The sequence below is a fragment of the Saccoglossus kowalevskii genome, chromosome 9, assembly GCF_978046115.1.
Source record: "Saccoglossus kowalevskii chromosome 9, keSacKowa6.1, whole genome shotgun sequence".
Taxonomy (NCBI): domain Eukaryota; kingdom Metazoa; phylum Hemichordata; class Enteropneusta; family Harrimaniidae; genus Saccoglossus; species Saccoglossus kowalevskii.
Window position 1 is genome coordinate 36,896,537 of NC_140649.1, and position 17,142 is coordinate 36,913,678.

Genomic DNA, 17,142 nt, shown 5'->3' on the forward strand with positions numbered 1-17,142 from the left:
ATGGATTTGTAGATTAGAAAAAAGCTTGACATTTTGTATACCATGCTTGTCTAATGGAACAGCATTCACACATTTCACAATATCTTTCCCAAGCATTTTGTAAACAAAATTGGATTGATTTGCACCTCAAACAATTGAGTTGTATTATTTGTGTTACAGCATTGTGTAAATTGGTATTGTAACCTACTGTTTATTTGGGTATTATTCAATGGGTCTTGCATATTTTGACAGGTCGAGTCAGAAACTATTTATTTCTATCTTGTTTACGGTTTGTGATTGACGTAATGAAGTTGTTCACTTGTAGGATTTTAAAACTATCCGGTAATTTAAAATTAAACGCCAGGACGTACATTGCCAGTACAATGGTAAATTGTTCGACATGTAATGTAAGACTGATTATAAAATAGCCACTGTTTTCTGACTACTATTGTGAATCCAAATCTTCTGGAAGCGTAGTTTGCTAACCTTAGGTCTATTTATGTTTAGATGTTATTATCGCTACTATTAAAGTTGAATGAAATAGAATACAATACAATAGAATCTTTATTGCTATCATACTCCATACTTTTTGATGAAAAGTACAATAAAGTAATAAATTCTGAAAACATAAAAAATAACTAACACTAACTAACACTTATATCATTACAGGTGTACAGTAATATCACATGTTTACTGGGTCATCCTCTCCCAATAGACTACATGTACATGTACATAGCCAACAATTTATTTATCCATTATGTCTACAGCATTGAATTACTAACCCTAACAATAGGTGTTACCATGGCACCATATATAAAAGTATGCATTTGTATACTATTCTTCACATAATATTTACTGGTATATGTTTTTAATAAGTTACTAAATATAGATGCTCATTTGCATAAAATTGTTACACCTGAATTCAGTCTGACATGATGGGTTAATAAATAAAAATGTTATGCTGTCTAGTGTCGTATAAATAAATCATTACTACCAGGTACCATTCTACTCTCTCATTTTAGATTACATTGATTTCATTATGTAAATACATTGTACATTAAATGTTTCAGCCCTGGCTTTTTCAAATCCGCATGATTTATACAAAGTTCTATACATTACAAACACTACTTATTTATTTATTACTTATAGCTTATATTGTACGTCATGAATTGCATATGTATAATATATGTATGTACAAAACATCTGTTCACCCTTTTTACCTGGCCTGTAATGCTAAAGAAGTACCGTAAAATCTGTATTAGAAGCCGCATCCCTAATAGAAGTCGCACCCATTCTTTTTAAACAATTGGGAACCAAAAAATCATCATTTCTCATATGTGTAGATGCTCTAATAGAAGCTGCACCCCCTCTATTGGATTGTACCATTTTAATAGAAGCCGCGGTTTCTAATACAGATTTTACAGTAGTTAGGTATAGTTGTTACCATCATGTCTGTAGTCATCATAACTCAATCATTCTCAAATTTGGATATACCCGGTATAGTCAATATTTGATGTGAAGCATTTGTCACTAAGATTAGTCTGAGATGCATACCTGATTCTTGACTTATTTCCTGTATTGCCATTGGGCCTTTCTATTTTGAATTCAAACATGTAGGACAACTATTTTACTCTCAAAGTAGCAATGATATTTTAGTGAAGTGAACTTAGTTAATAAATTACGCATAACTTTATTTAATACAATTTTTAGCCAAGTTACTCAAAAAAAATAAGTTTTTGGTAATGTTATTTTTTTTTTCAGGTTGATGATCAAAAAAAGGTAGACATGTATAGACACGTATAGAGAAAATGAATCAGTCATCTAAAGTAATTTGTATTTTATTATACCTAAAGACTGGTGTATAAATGTATATTGTACGCATCATGATATGTTATTTAGATTCTTACTGCTCAAATGAAAAAGTACATGAAAGAAAGAAATGTATGGTCAGCTGAAGAATGGCCTGTCTATAAGTCAGCACAATTGTGTTTAATATCCAGTGACCATATCCTTTACCTCTTGTGAAAATTGCTGGTTATGCTGGTTACACAAGATTATGAGATCCTTTTCTTTTTAATTATTGAGCCCAACTTATGTCCATGTAACTTGTTCTAGTTGGAACGTGGTATCAGTGTGCTGTTTATTTTGCACTTGCGTCATAATGGTTTGTAAAAATCATCAACACCCTGTGTCACTGCTACAAAATTTTGCATTTTTCGGCTATTGAAATTAAAGCAGTTTACAGTAAAAGTGTACTGTACTCACAAGACAGAGACTAAAAATCAAGTCAATACACTCATACATGTAGAACCAGCTGAATATATACATGTACAACCACTATAAATGGTCCACTACCGGTATTTATATGTACTCCATTTTCCATCCTACAAAATAATATGTGATGCCTCAGGTTTTATGCCTGGTCCATAACACAAACTAAATGTTCACTTGATTTCAACCTATTAATATTTTGCTCCCTATTTGATTTCTGATCTGTTTTTCTGTTTTAATATTTCATTATTGCATTTTTACTGCTGTCTATGTAGCACATAATAGGAGTCTAATGAGTTACATGTACCCAGTGAATTTATTTGAGGGTGGGGGGGGGGGTGTTTGAAAGGAGAATGATGATATAATCTCTCAATCAAGCTCACAATATTATTAAATACATTTTGTATTACCATTTTCAAATATTGGTTAAACAATGGGTGCTCTGTTGGGGGTAATCCACTTTTGACATTTTTACCCAGTTTTATCGCTGAAATAAAAACATTACTTCTTTTACTTTGTGAACTGTTCAAACATGCATAAAATGTTTAATACGAATATTGTGACATTCACCGTAACAGTATAAGCTAGTGATATACAGTGTACAATATTGTAAAACAACTTGATTGTTGAAAGTGTTTAGGCTGTGTATGTATAATATTAGAAATTTACAACCACTTTAAATAGATGCATGTCATTTTGTAGATGTTAAATAATTTTAAAGCTAAATGTGAATAATTAATTTGAATAGCAAAGAGTCATGAAAATATGTATGATGGTATCATAGTAAAAATAAGTTTTATTTTGCAAATAACAGCATTATTGCAGTGCATTTATGTGACATTGTTTTGTGAGCAATGCAATATAACCTAAGTAATCAGTTTCTTGTACTGCATTGTTGCTGTTCTATTTCTTGTGGTCATGGTTGATGTTTAATTTACACTTCTCATACATTGATAGTGAATGATTTATGTTGGTCATCCTCTAAAATACCTAGCATAACTGATATTCATAACATAGATAAGTTTATTACATTTGTATGTGTTCGTATCTCCATATGCTGCACAGCAAGCTGTAGTAACTAACAATAGATATAAAATGACATGAGAATAGTGCTTTGTTACTGCTTGAAAATAACATTTGTTTTGAGAGCCTAGCTTGGTGAGCTACACCAGTTGTGAAAACTATTTTGCAATTGCATATGTAGAAAAAACCAACTCACTTTGTATAGGATAATCTATACAGATATATGTACTTACTGGTGATTATTTTGGTATTTCAGTGGAAAGACCTTTAATTATTTAAAAATTTCTGATAGTTCAGTTGGGTTATTAATTTTGGATAATGGAAGCTGAGACGCAAGAATTTGTTATCTTTATTCCTAATTTTGAGCCCTGCTTGTATGTAGTTAAATCTCAACATGGCGAACATGTTCACATCTACTTCTGCTGCTCGTTTATCTCTGTGGTTATGGTGTACCCTTTTTGAATACTGATTGTATCAGGAAATTATACCAAAAAAAAATGTCATGTGAACATACTTGATGTGGTAAATGGGATAAAAGAACATTGCATGTTGCATAAGGAATAATCCAACTGAACTGTTGTAGTTGTTTCATTTCTACTATTGAAAAGCTTAAAATAAAGTTTCTTTTTGGGTAAATTAGATATCTGAATACGACTTCACACCCTTGAACACAACTCTGTTTCTTTTTAAATGACAAAAATGCACTGGTGCAGCTCACTCAATGAATATCTACATGTACATGTGCCGGTATATTGATAATACTGTAAACATTTTTGCTGAATAGACTGTTTAGGTGTTTTGTGTGGATTTTATTTTCACTGATTTTTGACGAGTTGAATGCAAAATATGAGAAAAAAAGTATATTTGCTGGATTTTTTTTTCACTGCCTTATTCCTGCAACGAAAATAGCGAAAATTAATTCCAAGCGAAAATAAAGTATTTTACAGTAGCTAATTTTAATAGATCTTCATTGTTCTAAGTGTCAGTTGCACATTTACAGGCAAGACTAGTAGTAAATTCAAACAAGTCAAAGTTGTGCTTGGTCATAACACGGTTACTAAAACAGATTTTTATAACTGTGGTTATAATTAATCAGGATGTTTTGTGAAGTATTATATTATATAGAAGAACAGACTAGTAGAATACAGACATGCAGTTCTGATAACACGGCTACTTTAAATATGAAAAAACAATTTCACTATAGATTGATTTCATATGTTATTTGTGATTTGACATTATCAACTCTGCCTCTTTACTACTCATTTATTAGTCCCCGATCGGACGCAGTCCGAAAACGGGGACTTATGTTTTGACCTCTGTGTGTCCGTGCGTGTGTGCGTGTGTCCGGACCTGTTTCTTAGAAATGACAGGACCAATCACAATCAAACTTCACACATACATCATACATGATATTATACATATGCACGTCAATTTGTTTCACGATCTGATTCAAGATGGCCGAATGGCGGCCATTTTTGTGCTAAAAATCATCAAAATCAAGTATTTCTCAGCTGTTTACAGATGGATTTTGTTCAAACTTGGTATATACATTAGACATTATAGGACCTTGATGCACATCATTTTGTTTTATGATCTGATTCAAGATGGCCGAATGGTGGCCATTTTTGTGCTAAAAAATCCTAAAAATCAAGCATTTCTCGGCTGTTTACAGATGGATTTTCTTCAAACTTGGTATATACATTGAACATTATGGGATCTTGATGCAAATAATTTTGTTTTTTAGATAAGATTCAAAATGGCCGAATGGTGGCCATTTTGTTTTAATGAATGTGGTTCTCGTGCCATATCTCTGACTTGATTTCACTGATTATGTACAAATTTTAAATATTCATTATACATCGTGTCATAGATAGACAGATAAATTGGTTTGACGATCCTATTCAAAATGGCCAAATGGTGGCCATTTTTGTGCTAAAAAAAATCAAATATCAAGCATTTCTGGCATTTATGGATGGATTTCGTTCAAACTTGGTACATATATTAGACATTACAGGTTCTTGATGCACATCATTTATTTTTCAGATCGGATTCAAAATGGCTGTCTGGCGGCCATTTTGTTTTAATGAATGGGCTTCTAGAGCCATATCTCTTAAATGCTTTGACTGATTATATTCAAATTTTATACATTCGTTATACATCATGTTATATATATACATGTATTCAAAATGTCTGATTTTGAATGCTGTTCCGGAGCAATATCTCTCAATATGGACAAGTAATCATATTCGTGACATGGTTATGTTCCAGCTATATTACTATAAGCAAAACTATATATCTTAAATTTGATAACTAACAGGGACTGTGCCATGCATGGCTTGTTTTATGTGTATGTTAGTCAGATAGATTTCACACCATACAGGTGTGAGAGTTTATCTACATTGAGAGTGGATACTATTTGTGACTTTTAGAAACACTTTGTAGATAATTAAAAGCAAATGTCAACTGTATGGTAATTGTTATGAAGTCAGTTTATTTTGATTTGTATGAGGTGAAAACTGGTTGTTACAAACTTCATACAACATTCAATTGCTGACACAAGAAGTATTCATATTTACATGTACGCGTTCTCATTTTTCTTACAAAGTGAATTAGTTTAAATAATTTATAATCCTATAAATTATCATGTATTGTAATGTTATGGTATGAAAAATAACCTGTAATTCATCACATCAGTCATTTAATGACTGGTAGTAGTAGATTGGTTATTCATCATTTTTGTTCAAATCCTATTTGGGGATTACATTCATCATTGTATTACATGATTACATTACATTGTTATATTACATTCATCATTGTATTACACGATTACATTACATTGTTATATTACATTCATCATTGTATTACACGATTACATTACATTGTTATATTACGATCATCATTGTATTACATGATTACATTACATTGTTATATTACATTAATCATTGTATTACATGATTACATTACATTGTTATATTACATTAATCATTGAGTTGCGATGTTTACAATTATTATAATAGCTATTATGTTGCAAACTTCCATTGCCTTAACCACAGTTACTAAAGAACTTTTTTAGTAATCGTGCATTAACCATTCTGTTACATTAATTCTTACGACATTGCTAGTCTGTTTATTAGTTGTCTGAGAGTGACCATATTAACCATATAATATCTTGTTACATTGTTGTTTACCCCTGTTATACATTGTTAAATTACATGGTATCGCATTGTTACATAACCATTGTGTTATATAGCATACACACGATTTAGATTACATATTTTAATTATGTGTAATTTATAAAATAAATTGTAAAAATAAATCACCTAATTAAATATCCTACTGCCCTACTTGCATATAATAAGCAAGGTGAACTATGTTCGTAAATATAAGGGCAACTATTTTGAAAATGTTTTGAAAAAACTTTTTCAACGGTACCGGTATTATGAGAAAACTGAAAGATTCTGTTGTAGCAATGGACAATGACACTAAAGGTCTACTCACTGTAGATTATTCAAATTCCAGTTGTGTAATTATCATTGTTAATAATTTATAACATAAACGATGGAGCATCTTTTTTGATTTTAGACTTACAGAAACCCCTCCTACAACAACAATGCAAGACAATAGTAGCCCATGGTTGTCAATGTTGTGCTTTCAATAGTAGCGTTCACACACATTTTCTTAGCACGGGGAAGAGGTTAAATACATTTTTTTCGATATGCAAAAATATGAGTTTAGCTTAAATCTTAGCCCATACCGGTACTTTGTGTAGCATGAACACTTCTAATGCTGTCCAAATCATAAAATATATCAGAAAATAAGTATTACCAAAAATAAAATAGTTCACAGTACCCAATCTTACATGTATGTTTTATTTCAGGCTGGAAATTGCATTTTATCCTTGGCCCTTCCTTACAACACAGGAAAGTGAGAGTCTTCTGCAATCACCCACCATCTACAGATAAGAAGTTTGATCGTGGAGAATACTATGAATTAGCATGGCAGTCGCATTCTAAGAGCAAATGTGATCAGTCCGATAGTTTCTGTGAAGTCAATCTCCAAAGTGCTGGATCATTTCAGTATTTCTTTGACTATGATAAAAGGTGAGTTGCATCTATGATATGTGTCTTTCTTTGTTGGCATGAAATGTAATACTTTCTTTTCTGAGAGGAGGTAAATAAACAATCAATTAAGGGAAGAGTAGGAAATCAAACGGGCGGTGCACCGCGGTCATTACCGCGGTGTACCGCAGAACGCCGGGGAGAGCCGCGGACTGCTTATAATTAGGGGTCTCTACCGCTGTACCGGTCTCTACCGCGGTCCTCGGTAATGTGTGAAATACGTACTTAACAGTTTCTTTGTGATTCCACGAGTCATTGTTTTAAAATCCGATGCTGTAAATGAATACGATATGTGCGCTTGTTTAGTATTTAGTACATGTATTTAGCGTAAATTTCCAAAGTGATGCGATACAATTTTTCATGGTACATGCAAGTATACCTTTATTACACTGGAATAAAGTTTACAATTGAAAAGAGGACGATTTACAAAGTTTCAGCGTATCCAAGCCGTATCCTGGTTCTTGATTGATTTGGCAGTATCATGTTCACCATTTGTGTCACACTCCAGAAAAAATGGCCAGCAAACGAGAAACGGGCGAACTAATCAAAACAGGTCAGGCTGTCTGCATTGCACTGACATGATTATTTTCTGTTTCGTTTCATAAATCTTGCCTTGCGCATGTATTCTTGGTTGACAGAATCTTTTTTTAAACAAAAGACGTTATTTTTCTGTTACATGTTCGTGTTCCATGGTACTCGTGAGTGTGTAAGGCATTTTGAATGAATAATTATTGAGTTTATGATACCGTACGATAATGCTAGCTGGCTCGATTAGAATTTCCTTGCGTGTGAACCGCTGAGGTCATTGCCCGTTACTGTGCCAACCGCACGTAGTTCAAAAGCACCTGATGTTGTTTTGTTTTTTTCACTCTAAATGTAAGCGATCGAATACTCTGCATTCAAAGTACGCTGCCCCGAGTTTGAAATTACAGTAAAGATTTTATTTTAGTATTACAGTAAGGATTTTATTTACATGAAATTTAGTTTATTTCAAAATGATATAGATGTCAAACCATAATTATTATTATTTGAAATGTTGTTTCTTGACTTGACTTTTCTGGCTTTAATGTTTTGTGTGTGTGTGTTTGTTTACAATATCATTATCAACAACAGTTATTCAGTGGCCCCGTCTCTGAGGCAGTAAGTCGCGGTTTCGACTAAGTCGCGTAGTTCGATGGCTCCGGACGATTGTATTGTGTTTTGCCGTCAGTTTTTTAAAGTAGAAAAACTAAGTCTGGCATTATCTCGTATTAAATTGCCCGCTCAATCAGTTGGAGGTGATAACTTAACACCTACAGACCGTCAATTACTGAAATAGAAAGGGTGATAGCAGCCTGACTCGAGGTGTCGACAGGGGTATAAAAAATAAGTTTGCATAATTATTGCAAAGGCAACGCATTATCAAGTCGGCAAAGTTGAAATATTCACAGCCAGCACGTAAACAATGAAAAACAAGTTTGCGCAATTATTACGAAGCCAACGCATTATCAAGTCGGCAAAGTTGAAATATTCACAGCCAGTACGTAAACAATGGAAAATAAGTTTGCGTAATTATTACGAAGGCAACGCATTATCACGTCGGCAATGGTGAAATATTCACAACCAGAACGGTAACAATTTTTACGTAGGCAACACAGAGCCAGTAAAAATTTGCGTAATGGGATGTGTATAATAAAAAGGTCAACGCGCGGAGCGCGAATGGTCACCAAGGTAACAACCTACTTGTTCAGCGCGTGACTTGGGGTTAAACTTGGGCCAAGGTTTATTAGATTAGTCAGTTTCGCCAAGAAGTGCGCTATTTTTTTCGCTGATCGCCCAGTTGTTGTAGTATATATTGTAGCACCAAGTGTGTGACACTCCCTCTTCGACTTCGGCTTGCTTTTCCTACTTAGTGCATGGTCTCGAGGTAACGTAAACTGCGGCCTCTCATCGAGTGTTTTACACTTGGAATTTATACTTCGCCCAATTATATTGGTATACGTGAAACATTAATCTTTTAAAATAAATCCAGAGACTATACATGATGTAAATTCAAAATAATGTGATATTATTTTACATTATGTGGGGTCTACATTATTCTGGGTTGCTTTGCGATGTTATACCAAGACTCGTGAAAATAAAATAGTGTTCTTCTGCGAACTAATAGAGACGATTTTTCCAATCTTCTGGTACCACTCGATTTTTATTATTTGAACTTGGCGGCAAGTAACCTTTAGTTTCCCAGTCTATGGTGTCCATTCATAGTCTTAACAATAGGGTGTAAATTGCCATGCCAGCCTACCGCACACGACCGCGGTAAACCGGGGTCATGGAATCTATGCATAAATTTGCATAAAATGCGGTAGACCGGCGAGCACCCACCACCACCGCGGTAATGACCGCGGTAAACCGCGAGTTTGATTTCCTACTCTTCCCTAAGACCTGTCATTGCCACATGTTGGATCTTTATCAAAATAGATACAAGATAGTTTATCTGAAGATTACAAAGTCTATTTCTTATAATGTGTACAGTGTGTCATGGTTTTCGTTTTTACTTGAGGTAATTTATCGTTAGTTATTATTTGATGGATAAATATAGTTTAAAGTTGCATAATGACAGTCCCTCATAATATGTTGCCTGTAGATGTCTCAATAGTTTGAGTTGCTCATCGTCTAGACACACTTTCTGGTCCTTAATTTTAATGAATGATGAAAGTATCTGTGTCCATCATTACTGTTGTTGTGCATAATACTTTTCCCGTGGTTGTGATAACTTAAATTAATATTAAGAAATGATACCCACAGTTTTATAATTTGTTAACCTAGTTTGATTTGGTGTGTCCCACATTCAAATTGGTGCCCAACGTAGAAAATTGATTTTCACACCTGTTCTGTTGAATAAAATGATCTTGTCTTTTCGCATACAACATATTTGCTAGGTACATGTATGTGCTTGAATAAATGAATGGTCAAAATAAGTCCTAATTTTTGGTTTACATGTATGTGTACTTTTGTGCATTCTTTTGCTTGCCATCTATACACAAGCGTCTTCAATTTTCAATTTCTTTTTTCTCAGGATATAGTCTCTAGTTTTTATCTGTGCAATTTATGTCTCTATAAAACATGTGTATTGATTGTATTCAAGTTCATTCAAATTTTGTATCATGTATCATCATGCACATTGTTACATCTGTATGTCATATTTTTATCAAGATTCGAACAAAAAGCGCCAACTAGTGGCCATTTTGTTTGTATTCTAGTCCAATGCAATACCTTAACTAATATATTGCCAAATTCAGTTGAAAGTTTGCACACAAGTACTATACTCCATGTATTTAGGTAATACCATAGGTTGTGTTATTATGTGATTCAATCTTCAATCAAATTTGTATTATTAGTGCTTTTTCAGAAATGTAAAACATTAAAACAGTTAAAATTTCAAACAGTTGAAAAAAAAATTTACAGCAAAGGAACAGTGAAGGAACAAAATATTTTGCACATTTTTCTGCCATCAACCTACATAGTTAGTATTTAGATATTTAAAGTATTTTATTTTTTGAATACATTTTGTTTGAATACAAGGACTATGACATTCATGTTTTGTTTTATTTATTTTCTAGTTTAATGAAACAGGGATCTGGTTTCTTTGTGGTTGATCCAACACTGAAAATTGGGCCTGAGAATGAAATCCTTCCACTTGACTGTATCTGCTTGCAAACAGTGCTGGCAAAAAGCCTGGGACCTTTTCCACAATGGGAGCAAAGACTACAAGTCGGCAGAGAGACGTACTACAATGTACTTCACTTCACCCCGTTGCAGGAACTGGGAGCCTCTGAATCCTCTTACTCATTGCGAAACCAGGATCAACTAAATCCAGTGTTCAACAATGATGGCAAGAAAATCACATACCAAGATGTGGGTGACTTTGTTACAAAGCTCAACATGGAATTCCATATGCTGAGTATTACAGACGTGGTGTGGAATCATTCATCTTTTGATAGTCCTTGGATTCATAAACATCCAGAATGTTCATATAATATGGTAAACTCTCCACATCTCAAACCTGCTTACTTACTGGATCGTATTCTGTGGCATTTTACACTAGATGTTATTGCTGGAAAGTGGGAACACAAAGGTGTACCAAAAGTCATCAATCATGATAACCATTTACAAGTAAGTCTGTTATTTTTCACATTCCATTTAGGAAACACTGTCACACATTATTTTATTAACCAGATTCATGTTTGTTATTTAAAAAATAATGAATTCATTGCAGCACCGTATTGGATGAGGAGAATGGTCTGTGACAAGCTAATGTGTATTTTATTGCGTCCACAACTTTCCTTGAATCAAATCTGATGCTGTATTGTTCATTATTGTTGTTATGAATCACTACCTGTTTGTTGGAATGAATTTACTTTATTGTGTGTGATGATGTAAGCTATGACGTCATAAAGACCTGTAATTCTGATAGTGGTGATTTATAACACATACTAATGGGCTGTTCTTTTATTAGCTCCCACTGGGACATGAAAACAGGGATTTTATAGATTGTCTGTGTGTGTAAATTCATTTGTATCTCAGACATGTCTGAACGGATCACATTCAAACTTCTTGTGATACTTATGCACATTCATTCATTTCACCATCTGTAACTCGTCAGCATGTCGTACCGATCAACCAATGAGAATGCCCCATTCGGATATGCAAATAACGACACTAGTCATTCTGATAAACCACTTCTCCTTAATTTGTACACTATACACAGCATTGGGACAAATGCTAGTACATTGTATTTGTAAAGTAAATCAACATGTCTGGGTTTACTTTCTGTACTGTTGATGTATACATAAATTGTAAGGTATACACTTTAGCAGACAACATGGACCAAGTGAAATGAAGCAATAATTAAAAAAAAATTATAATCTAAAATAAATCTAACATTACAACCTTATTTGTGTGAGTTATGGCAGTGTATGTGTAGTTATCACGTTAAATTTCCATGCTACTAACTACAACTTGGCTTCAAGTTGAGCGATGGCCCCTGTGTTTTGTAGTTTCACAAGGTTAGTCGACATTCCAGCTATATAGTGGTTTCAAGATTAACCAAGACACAAAAAACTGAAATCAATGGGAGGTGAACACAGTCACAATTAATGATTGAAAATCCAAATATTACAGTTTATTGCCAAAAAATAATAATAATCCAATGAGCTGACTTCAGCGAATCACTGATGTTGTAACAACATGTATTTGACAAATCAACAGTCTGACCTCTGTTTAAAAACAATGTCTACTTGCACTTTCACAGCAGCCAGGCGCATCATGACAAATTAGTTTTCTTTTCAAGTAAAATTTAATTATTACTGATCACGAGCAAGCCCTTTACAGATGTATACTTGTATATATGTAAATGTGTAATCTTTCAGGGCTCAACTAATAGAGGCTGCAATCGTGACAATGTTACGTTTTACCAGACAGAATTAGAATTAGAATTTTTTCTGCCCACCACACTCCACACATTGACGCAATACTATATTTAATTCACACATGTACATGTAACAAAAGTCCCAGATCCTGGATATTCATTTTAATGTGCCTCACTGTAACTATGTAACTATGTACAATGCTTGCAAATGTTGAATAGCCCGTTTCTGAACATTTGTTTATAACAATCAGGGAATCAACATCACGCAAAATCCTGGATATAGGTGTTTGTAAGGTGATTCTCACCTCCATGAAAACTACCCATCTAACTTCACCCAAATGCTTGACACATGCATTTATACTCTAATACATGTAGCTGACTGAATAGTTATAAATAATCCAACTGTATGATTGACATCAATTTGAGCCACAATAACACTGCTGTGATACAAGTTTTTGATGATGCCCTGTGTTACGTCACACTGTGGTGATATGCAACTTGTGCATGTGATAAGATGGTTATACAATGTATGTTATACCTTGTATATTTTGTTATCTTACAGGCTATAAGGTCTGTACTTCTATGTGATGTACTACCACAATACAAGTTATCTGAATTTGTGCAAGTTAATGTTGATGAGTCTGTGAAACAGTTTAGACAGTTAGCAGCAGGTAAGATTGCAAGGCTTATTATTGTAGTAGGCATATTGTGTACTCAACGATAAAATACCATCTTTTGGCTTATTTCCAAGATGTACCCTGACACAGAATAACAGCTTATCATTTCACCATCATACTCATGGCCTGCTATAACATAAAACCTGCAAATTTGCTGCCTGTTGATTGGTCATTATGTATACTGTATGTATTAAAAGCTTTTATTTATACAAAATCATTGAAATATGACTTACAGTGACCCCTAGCTAAGTCGCTAGTGTTAGAATCCAAGCAAAAACTGTGACTTATTGGGGGTTGTGACTTACCGAGGGGCCATGTAAAAAGAGGAGTTCATGCATTGAAAATGGAGAAAAGCACATATACACATATGGGATTAATTGTAGTACATTTTCTCTATTGAAAAAAATCACAGCGTCTCAGCTTTACCGATGTCATCCTTGTTAGATAATTTCACACATGTTCTGTTCAGTCTGCCTTTTGGTCAACTTTGAAAACAAATTTTCCCAGCTTTTCTTCATTCTTTACCCACTTACGAATAGTGGACTCACTGACCGATTGTTGCAAATTTTTTTACGTACGGACAGACTCAAAAGCTTTCTCTTAAACATGCTGTTCAGTTGAAAACTAGAAATCAGGCTGATGGATTCAACTCACTGTAGCGAGTTATATAGAGCTATATGTATATTGTGGGGGGGGGGGGGAGAAGTACGTAAAGTCTTCACTTGCCCTCCAGTCCTTTAACAACCAATTAAATACACAATGCAACGAAACATTAATTCTTTTACTTCAAAAATGTCCACAAAACACAATATAATTTTTGGGAGCCATCCAACTACCCACAACATAGCTGAAATCATGATTTACTTAGGCATGACTTAGCGAGGGTTACTGTATTATGACCATAGGCCATTAAAGCAAATACAGTATGGAGAATTTTATGCTTCATCGACCAATAAGATTTAATTAAATGTTTCTATCAAAATTTAAACTACAATGGTTTTACTTTACCATCTTATTTCAATAATGTTTAACCCATTAGTTAATGTTTAACTTCAGACAACATTCTCAAAATACTAGTAGCTTGGTTTATAGTCTGTTCTTTTCAACATGAAATGTTACAATTTTTTTTATCAAAAACTAGAAGCAATGTCACATTTTGACTATAAGATTGAATTCACCAAAAATCACAAATTTAAATGAAAAAAACAAAGTTGATGTTGAAAGGGTTAAATGAATTTGCAAGGCTAATACATGTAACTTATTCTTACTACAGATTTGAGTAGCATGTCATAGAACATTTTTACATTTCATGTTATACCGGTAAGTTGTATGCTAATTATCAACTGTTTACTTGGACAGCAAATGCACCTACAGATGAGCCAAGTGATGTAAAAGTTGAAATTATACAGGACTGTAAATATCGGAGACTTTGCTCAACTGTAGACTTTGATAAAGCACTTAAAGTTTTTAACCAGAAAAGGTAACTTCTTAATCTTTTATATATTGAAGGCATCACTGACAATGTTGGTACATGTATTTGTAAAGCACTGGAAGAGTTTGTGTGCCTCAATGGATCTTAAAAAGCAATTACATTATATCTACATTTATATCTAAATGGCTTTCTATTTTCAAATCTTCAATCTAACAATCTATTTATCAGGTAATTAGCCAATACCTCATTTGCATGTTAACATACTTTTTTTGTGTCCTTTTACAGTTTGGATGCTGCAACAGTTGCCAATGTTTTATTTTGTTTTGTTTTGTAAATAAACAAATGTTTAATGTATTTACATTAAACTAAACGTGTACTAAACGAACATTAATCTCTGTAAATTGGGAAAGCATGCATGAAGTTCTGATTTCCTTTTGAAAGCATCTTGCACAATGAAAAAGCTTCTTTCAATCTGGAAATCCTACAAGTATATATGGAAAATCTTCTTACCGTTAATTGTGGTGATCTTTGATGGGAAAAACTTGTGGTAAAAATGTATACATATACCAGTAGTTGCCATAATAAGTGTGTTTTAAATTTCCGGAAGTAATTTATTGAGGTCACAGGGTCAACCAACTATGTGTATTACAAACAAAGGTTCTGAATACAAATTAATTTACAATATGCAGTATTAGGTACCGTATCTCCTTGCACTATATATTTTCAAATATTTCTCATCTCAACCAAATGAGAAAAAATGGTTTTCTCAGTTTTTCTCAATAAATTATTTGTAGAAATTGGATTTTCTGTTGAATTCACAGGAATGAAATATTTAACTATGCCCCAGAGAGGGAACATTCAGTAAATTCACAGTCCCTCTATCATAAAGGGACTGTGGTAAATTTAAGCATTTTTCATCAGCTTGAATATTATAGGTCAGTTCACCGCAAGATATTTTAGTGAAAGGCGCAGACTGAACATCTACAAAAATTTGTATCATGATCATGCATTATTGGGTTACAGGTGCATGCCATATTTTTTTTGAGATTTTTCCAAAAATAGCCAACTGGTGGCCATTTTGTTTTTATTCTTGTCCAACACAATTCCCCACTAATATATTGCCTGATTCTTATGCATACAAGTACTACACTTGTGGGTACTTTTGTGATTCAATCAAATTGAAGTAAATCTTTTCGACTACAACTGGCAGCTTTTCTCAAACAACAACATTCATTTCTCAAATAAAAGGGTGCCTTTTCTAATCAAATCATCAGTCCCTTCAGCTGACGTCTCCCAAAGGTGAGATGAGATAAGATGCAGGATTGAGTAACAGTCAGCATGCACCCTCATAATATAAAACACTTATACATGTACTGTAATTTACATGTCATGACAAATGTATTATATATGCCATTATGACAGCCAAACCAAGATTTGAAATTTGTTTTCTACAAAAGTGATCTTCAACACCTTGCCCAATAAGTTTTTTATGAATCCAAGATAACCATTATGATTAACGTTATTTTGAGGAGCAACTGCAATCAGGGAGATGTAATGAGAGCTCCCTGCTCCAATGTAATAATAAAAAAAAAATATATAAAATCTTTTCTCTAATCTAATAATCTTCTGCAGAAAGACAGACTTGCTCAGACAGGTGCTTCTGAAACAGAACTAAATGCTCATTACATTGGGTTCATGTAATAAAATATAGTATTGAATCATGGCTAGATAAAATCAAATATTCCTTCCTCATGTGAACTTGTGTAACAGCCCTACAAAAGTTGCCACTATGTGTGATTGGCAATAGTGATCACCTTTTTTTATTGGACCTTGGGGGAGTTTCAGTGTTGGATCCATCCATTCTCACATACAGAAATTAATTTTCACTACATGGATTTTTTTTATCAAAACACAAGAATTTTAACATTGACACAACTTAGCAAGTTGTGTAATTTACAATTTTCCTCTCATGATTGATACTAGTTACGTAATGTTACTGAGAGGAATGTATCAATGGGGCCCAGCAAGTGACAAACATATCACCAAATATATTGTATGAAACAAAACATTGATATATAAATGAATGTAAAATTGTGTTTGATTTTGTGCTTAACCCAACAAATTAGGATTTGAGTTTAAAAAAAAAAATGAAACTTAATGGCTGACTTACAACTGACCTATAGTTCAAAGTGTGAATATGTTAATTATATGCAAATGAGGCATTACAGGAACTAT

General features: G+C 33.5%; 1 protein-coding gene across 1 annotated transcript in view; it reads left to right on the top strand.

Annotated features, from left to right (window-relative positions):
• LOC102803842 (glycogen debranching enzyme-like) overlaps window positions 1-17,142 on the top strand; it is an 86,837-nt gene that overhangs the window by 16,053 nt on the left and 53,642 nt on the right. The window contains exons 3-6 of the mRNA XM_085503468.1: window positions 7,151-7,373; window positions 10,991-11,543; window positions 13,361-13,469; window positions 14,835-14,955. Coding sequence (XP_085359594.1) covers window positions 7,151-7,373; window positions 10,991-11,543; window positions 13,361-13,469; window positions 14,835-14,955 — 1,006 coding nt within the window. The remainder of the gene's footprint in view (window positions 1-7,150; window positions 7,374-10,990; window positions 11,544-13,360; window positions 13,470-14,834; window positions 14,956-17,142) is intronic.